At 47.0% G+C, this 7,448-nt stretch overlaps 1 protein-coding gene across 1 annotated transcript in view; it reads left to right on the forward strand.

Moving 5' to 3' along the window:
• The first annotated feature begins 1,708 nt into the window (after window positions 1-1,708).
• The window catches only part of LOC308320764 (uncharacterized protein), a 6,008-nt gene continuing 268 nt past the window's right edge, over window positions 1,709-7,448 (forward strand). Inside the window, 3 exon segments of the mRNA XM_080771425.1 lie at window positions 1,709-1,912; window positions 3,227-4,562; window positions 4,564-7,448. The exon segment at window positions 4,564-7,448 is cut by the window's right edge and continues 268 nt beyond it. Of these exon segments, the coding sequence (XP_080627551.1) occupies window positions 1,889-1,912; window positions 3,227-4,562; window positions 4,564-4,784 (1,581 nt within the window). The 5' untranslated portion in view covers window positions 1,709-1,888 and the 3' untranslated portion in view covers window positions 4,785-7,448.

Consider the following 7,448-nt stretch of genomic DNA (forward strand, 5'->3'; position numbering starts at 1 on the left):
ACATGACAGATCTTATAGCTGGTAGATCTATTCTACAGTATCACACAACATGACAGATCTTATAGCTGGTGGATCTATTCTACAGTATCACACAACATGACAGATCTTATAGCTGGTGGATCTATTCTACAGTATCACACAACATGACAGATCTTATAGCTGGTAGATCTATTCTACAGTATCACACAACATGACAGCTCTTATAGCTGGTAGATCTATTCTACAGTATCACACAACATGACAGATCTTATAGCTGGTGGATCTATTCTACAGTATCACACAACATGACAGATCTTATAGCTGGTGGATCTATTCTACAGTATCACACAACATGACAGATCTTATAGCTGGTAGATCTATTCTACAGTATCACACAACATGACAGATCTTATAGCTGGTAGATCTATTCTACAGTATCACACAACATGACAGATCTTATAGCTGGTGGATGTATTCTACAGTATCACACAACATGACAGATCTTATAGCTGGTGGATCTATTCTACAGTATCACACAACATGACAGATCTTATAGCTGGTGGATCTATTCTACAGTATCACACAACATGACAGATCTTATAGCTGGTGGATCTATTCTACAGTATCACACAACATGACAGATCTTATAGCTGGTGGATCTATTCTACAGTAACACACAACATGACAGATCTATTAGCAAGTCCCTTATTCAAAATGTACTCGAGTAGAAAGTACAACAAAAGTAACGGCGTCAAAATGTACTCAAAGTACACCTTTCACACGTTCAAAATGTGTACAAAATCTGTGCGCAAAATCTGTACGCAATGTGTCGCGTCGCGACACATTGTGAGCTTGTAGATCTGCTATTTTCAAATGCCTGAAATGTACAGTAGGTATAGTGTTGAAGTCTATGTTTTCTAATAACAATTAAACTCTACAAAGTAACTATAGTTGCTATAAAGTTTTCAAATAATTGAGTAAAAGCACAAATTCTGTCTCTGAGATGTAGTGAAGTAGAAGTGGAAAAAAAAGTATTGGAAATGCTCAAATGTAACACCTCAAAAGTGCACTTTATAAGTATACAGTGTTTTAAGTTTTAACGCACTTTATTAATAGTTAAACTTTCCACCACACCGATAATAATACGCTGTATTATTACAAGTACTATGGCCTAAACTTTAGGCCATAGTATACTGATCTTATTTACATGGTAGTGGAATTGTTTTCATACTTTAGGCCCTAAACCTAAAGTATGAAAACAATTCCACTACCATGTAAATAAGATCACTTCAGCTCCTTCATGCAGTGTGCTGCTGTCGGCCAGCGGCCCGCCTGCCTGTGAAACTGAAACATTTCACACAAGGCTAAAAATACACACACACACACACACACACACACACACACACACACACACACACACACACACACACACTGTTTTACTACCCCCCCCCCCCCCCTCCCTATCTGAGCCCTTAGTGCATGAGCCGAGGCCAGCTATGTGAAACCCGAGAGCGAGAGAGGGAGGGGAGGGGAGGGGAGGGGAGGGGAGGGGAGTATGTTGGTTCGTTAGAGGGAGGACGTTTTGGTTCGTTCATATACGGGAAGGGAAACTCCCCCCCCCCCCCATAGGGGGAGGAGCACTAGAGTGTGTGGTGGTTTGTGTGACTGTGTGTGTGTATAAATATAGGCTGTGGACGGGGTGGAGAGTCACACACCATTATAACTTCACTATATAACAGTCTGGAGCTAGGGCTAGTAGAGAGAGACAGAGAGAGGAAGGACGTATACGTTTACACAGCAAGCCAGCAGCCACCAGGACCAGTGGAGAGTTCTTATACTTGAAAAGTACTTTTTTTATCTTTTTTTTTTTTTTTTTTCTTTTTTTAAGGGAGTACACAGCATGTCCGAAATGCTCGACAACATTCTAACACGGGTGAGTCATAGGCCTAAGGTTTTTTTTTTTTTAATTTTGGGGTGGTGGGGGTTGGTCATTTTTTTTGGTTTATCCAGCCTCGATATCAGGTCTCTAACCCAAAAGTCTTCTGAATTAATATTATATTCAAAGATTTGTTGCCGCATTTTTTTACGAGTTTTTTCGAAAATAGCAGACCTATACAAGCTCGTAGCGCGCACCACCGAGTGGCGCGCTACGAGCTTGTATAGGTCTGCTATTTTTTGGAGAAAAAATCTAGCTTGTAGATCTGCTATTTTTCAATAGCTAAAGTATATAACATTCATAACTTAGCTAAAACACCCAAAAAAGGGGTTCCCGCCCAAAATGGGCTAAATAATGAATACTCTATGAATGTCAAAAAAATATATAGGTATAGGCCTATATATGTATTTTTTTTTAAATGTGTTTATTTGTTTGCCTTGCATAATGTCATACAGCCTATGGTTTGTTTAGACTGTGTGTTTGTTTTAAGGACATTATAGCCTATATTATTATTATAGAGAATGAATTAATGTTTATAAGATTCCGTGATTCATCGAGTGCTGTTTGCCAATTTCCAGATATTGTGAAACTACGCTGTACCGTACCGTTCCGTACTGTACTTTGCCCCTGACACGTCCACAGCGTTATAGCGTTCTCAGTAACAGCCTTTTGTAAGGCGCTTCGTTAGGTTTCGTGCAATGCAGGATATTATCACTGGAAATGGAAACGCTGCTTTTACAGAGTTTCTGCTGTTCAAATAAAAACAAGTGACCAAATAGTTTAGTCTAGGGTTACATGTTTGTACTGTACTATGTAGGTCACCCACCGACCGACCGTGTTCAATACTGTAACTTTATATACGTGTGTTTTTTCTACATATTCCTGTAGCCTTTTTTTATAGCATGAAAGGATTCGTGGAATATGATCTCTATTTTGTATACCGTAGAGAATAGAGAAAATACATTCCTGAGAACCGTCGTTGTTTGTTGGAGGAAACACTTGTTTTCTTTTTTATAAAAAGTACGTAAACCTGTAGAAGTGAACCGAACAACCTTCTTATCCTTATCCTTTCTTTGCCGTCCCACCACAACAGAACCTTAGAACTTTGGAACTTTAGAACCTGTATAGAAGTGAAGCGAACAACCTTCTTATCCTTATCTCCTTATCCTTATCCCTTTCTTTGCTTGGTTTCCGACCACAACAGAACTTTAGAACCTCATAACTTTAGAACCTGTAGAAGTGAAGCGAACACCCTTATCCTTATCTCCTTATCCTTATATCCTTTGTCTTTGCCTTCCCGACCACCAACAGAACTTTCAGAACTGCCTGGCTCTGGACGACTCTGCCTTCCTCCCACCACAACAGCAGCCTCAGCTCAAAGCTCCAGTCGGGTCCTCCAGTAGTCGGTTGAACCGGTCGGTCTCCTTCTTCTCCTCGCCCTCCTCCTCGCCCTCCTCCTCGTCCTCCATCGCCCCCTCCAGGCACATCAGCCTCAGCACGGAGCACGTCCACAACGACCTCCTGAACGACGACGATGACTTCTGGCCCGCCGACATCTGGAGCCGGGCGGCGGCGGCGCTGGTGGCCCGACCGCAGATGCCTCTCCGACGGCCCGACCGCTCCATGAGCCTCACGGAGTCCTCCTCCTCCTCCTCCAGCGCCAGCGCGCTCCTCCTCTCCTCCCTGGGCTCCGTGTGTCTGATGAAAGGCCTGGAGTCCTCCTCCTCCTCCTCCTCCTGCTCCTCCTCCTCCACCACCTCCTGCTCCTCCTCCGGGGGGGTGGCCCCCCCGCCGGGCTTCCCCCCGCTCTCCTCCTCCTCCTCCTCCTCCCTCCAGAACCAGGTCCCGCCGTTCCTGCTGCCGTCCAACCGCTACAAGACGGAGCTCTGCCGCGGCTTCCAGGAGACGGCGAGCTGCAAGTACGGCTCCAAGTGCCAGTTCGCCCACGGTGAGGACGAGCTGCGGGGCCTCTTCCGCCACCCCAAGTACAAGACGGAGCACTGCCGCACTTTCTACAACTTCGGCTACTGCCCGTACGGCACGCGCTGCCACTTCATCCACGAGGAGAAGGCCTCCGGCGTCTCCCTGGGGCTGGGGGGGAAGTTGTTCTCCCAGGGCCAGGGCCAGAACCAGAACCCGCGCCACCAGCTCCGCCAGAGCGTCAGCTTCGCGGGGTTCCTGGGCGCCTCGCGCGGCGGCAGCGTCTCTCCTCCTCCTCCGTCCTTCAACAACAACATGGACCCCAACCTGGGCTTCAGCCGCGCGCCCTCCGTCTCCCCCCCGCCGCCGCCGCACAACGACCTCCTGTCGCCCGTGTTCGGCGTTGTGGATCGCGAGGCCGCCGCGGCCGCCATGGCGTTCCAGTTCGGCCACCGCTACCAGCAGCAGCAGACGCGGACGATGCGGACGATGCGCGCCAGCACCGGGGACATCCACGCCATCCTTCCTCTCATCGTGGAGCCCTCCTCCGCCGTGAAGCCCTCGCGCTGCGTGTGCGGCGGCCACGGGAACGCCCCCCGCCGCCGAACGCTACCCCGTGACTCTGATGAACCCCGCCCCCGGCAGAGCGTTCCCCCCCTCCTCCTCCTCCTCCTCCTCCGTGGAGCTGGACGGACACCTTCGCGGTCTGTTTGCGTCCAACGCTGCCGTCTCCTCCTCCTCCTCCTCCTCCCACCACGGCGGCGGCGGGGGGGGCGGGGGGGGCTTCGTGGTCAAGGCGCCGGGCCTCCAGCGCTTCTCGTCCGAGGACTCCCTGGAGGAGGACAGCTACAGCAGCAGCGGAGCGTCCAGCGGAACCGAGTCGCCCACGTTCGACGGCTCCGCCGGCAAGAGGCTCACCGTGTTTGCGCGCCTGTCTCTGTCCGACTAGAACACAAACCCAACAGAACCGAACAGAAACCTGTCTCTGTCCGACTAGAACTCACCCAGCACAAACCCAACAGAACCGAACAGTCCCTGTCCGACTAGAACGCACGCAGCACAGAACCCAACAGAATTGTTCCAGCAAAACACAGTCAGGCATTAATTATGACAGCAGCAGCAACAAAACACTTAATTAATGTACATTGTAAAAACAAACTGGTCGTGGACTACAGTATACGACTATGGCCTAATTGCAGGAAGACGTTGGTTGACATTGTTTTTTTGGTACCCAAAGCTGTTTCAGAATCTATTTTTATACTTTTAGTAATCTTTGTGTGTAGCCTCTTTTTTTACATGTTGTATATTATGATTTATGATGATGTGGTTCTTCTTATCCATGAGAGATCGGATAGAGGATCCGGTTCCTCATGCAGAGGGCAGGCCTCCATGATGATCACCAGCTCCTTTCATACTGAGAGGGACTCAAACCCTGATGGGCAGTCCTCTAGGGACTGTAATCCTGTAGTGTCTTGTAGTGGACAGTCCTGTTGTGGACAGTCCTGTTGTGGACAGTCTTGTAGTGGACAGTCCTGTTGTGGACAGTCCTGTTGTGGACAGTCCTGTTGTGGACAGTCTTGTAGTGGACAGGACAGTCCTGTTGTTGACAGTCTTGTAGTGGACAGGACAGTCCTGTTGTTGACAGTCTTGTAGTGGACAGGACAGTCCTGTTGTGGACAGTCTTGTAGTGGACAGTCTTGTAGTGTACAGGACAGTCTTGTAGTGGACAGGATAGTACTGTTGTGGACAGTACTGTTGTGGACAGTCTTGTAGTGGACAGGACAGTCCTGTTGTTGACAGTCTTGTAGTGGACAGGACAGTCCTGTTGTGGACAGTCTTGTAGTGGACAGTCTTGTAGTGGACAGGACAGTCTTGTAGTGGACAGGATAGTACTGTTGTGGACAGTACTGTTGTGGACAGTCTTGTAGTGGACAGGACAGTCCTGCAGTGGACAGTCCTGTAGTGGACAGGACAGTCTTGTAGTGGACAGGACAGTCCTGCAGTGGACAGTCCTGTAGTGGACAGTCCTGTAGTGGACAGTCCTGTTGTGGACAGTCTTGTATTGGACAGGACAGTACTGTAGTGGACAGTCTGTGGGGCTTTTTTTAATCAGTATTGATAGTAATTCCTCCTCTCTAAACATGATTCCCCTCTTGTCAAATCTTCAGTGTTTCATTTCAACACTCATATTTTCACTGTGCAGTTGTTGTTGTTCCGTACAGTAGGGTTTACACCGGTGTGGTATTTCCGGTTTAGTTAAAAAAAAAAAAAAAAAAATGGTTTCATAACGCACAGTAAAAATCCTGGGTGGTAATTGAACTCTGAAAGACAGAGTCAAATTAACACTCTTCCCATATATACGCGACTTTTTGATACAAAATAAAAATTTCAGACAAAAGAATATTATATTATTGACATTATAAATATATATATATATTTATTTTCCATTCAACTCAGTTCCATGGACAGTTTTTTTTTATCTGTATAGCCTTTTAAAAAAAGAAAAAAATCAGCGTGACCTCAGTTTCCGGATGAGTCACTGTTTGATATTATTGCCATTCAATCTGTGATATGCACTTTACGGTTGATTTTATTTTTTTTATCTTTTGTTTCTTTTGTGTCCACCTGTAGCATTCAAATCAAAGCTTTCACACGTCACTGTGTCCATGTCGGTATGTCCAGGCCGAGGCCTGCTCCGTCAGGCGCACAACCACAGCCTTTAACCCATTTTGGAGCAGGGGAACCCCTTTTGGTGTTCTAGCATCATGTTTTATAGCTATTGAAAAATAGCCGATCTACAAGCTCGTAGCGCGCCACCGAGTGGCGCGCTACGAGCTTGTATAGGTCTGCTATTTTTTGGAAGAATCGTGAAAAGTGACATGAAACAAGTGTTTGAGAGAACGACTGACACATAGACAAAAAAACATCGCTTTTTTTTTCTTTCAAGAAAACAGTCAGGATTTTATAGAAGACATTTTGCAGAATGGTCAAAATGGGTTTAAGCGTTTGTTGTTATTGAACTGGAGAAAGACTCTCTAAAGGATTTAGTTCTGATGTGTGCTCCGTTGGACCAGGACGCGAGGCTGGGCCCGGTGGACATTATAGCCATGGTCTCCATGGAGCCTGGAGAGAGAGAGACAGACCCTGAGTAATGGTGCTAGTTCACTATATCACGGTCCCCATAATGTGTGTGTTCGTGCGCGTGTGTGCACGTGCGTGCGTGTCTGTGTGTGTGTGCCTGTGAGACATTGCCATTCTCTCAAGAGACCCCGGGGGTGTGTGTGTGTGTGTGTGTGTGTTGTTCAAAATGGTGTTTGAAAAGGGGGGCGGAATGGAAGGTCTTTTTTTTTTATAAAGATCAAGTCCGTGCTACATTCTACAGACAGAAAGAAGCGTTTGTTTGGAATCAGTATAAACGTTCTTGACGGTCTCTGAATACATTCTGCAGCCTTTTTTTTATCACCGTGTTGAGAGAACACTCCCCCCTTTTCCCTTCCTGTCTTCTTCGATCTCTTCGGTTGCGTAATGTTCTTGACAACCCTGGTCGGTTCCAGAGAGCAGTCCCATCGGCACCAGGGAGGTTCTGTGTAGACGCCGCAGTATTCCTGTTTTT

This window comes from Protomyctophum bolini (assembly GCF_963924005.1).
Source record: "Protomyctophum bolini genome assembly, chromosome: 9".
NCBI classification, from domain to species: Eukaryota; Metazoa; Chordata; class Actinopteri; order Myctophiformes; family Myctophidae; genus Protomyctophum; species Protomyctophum bolini.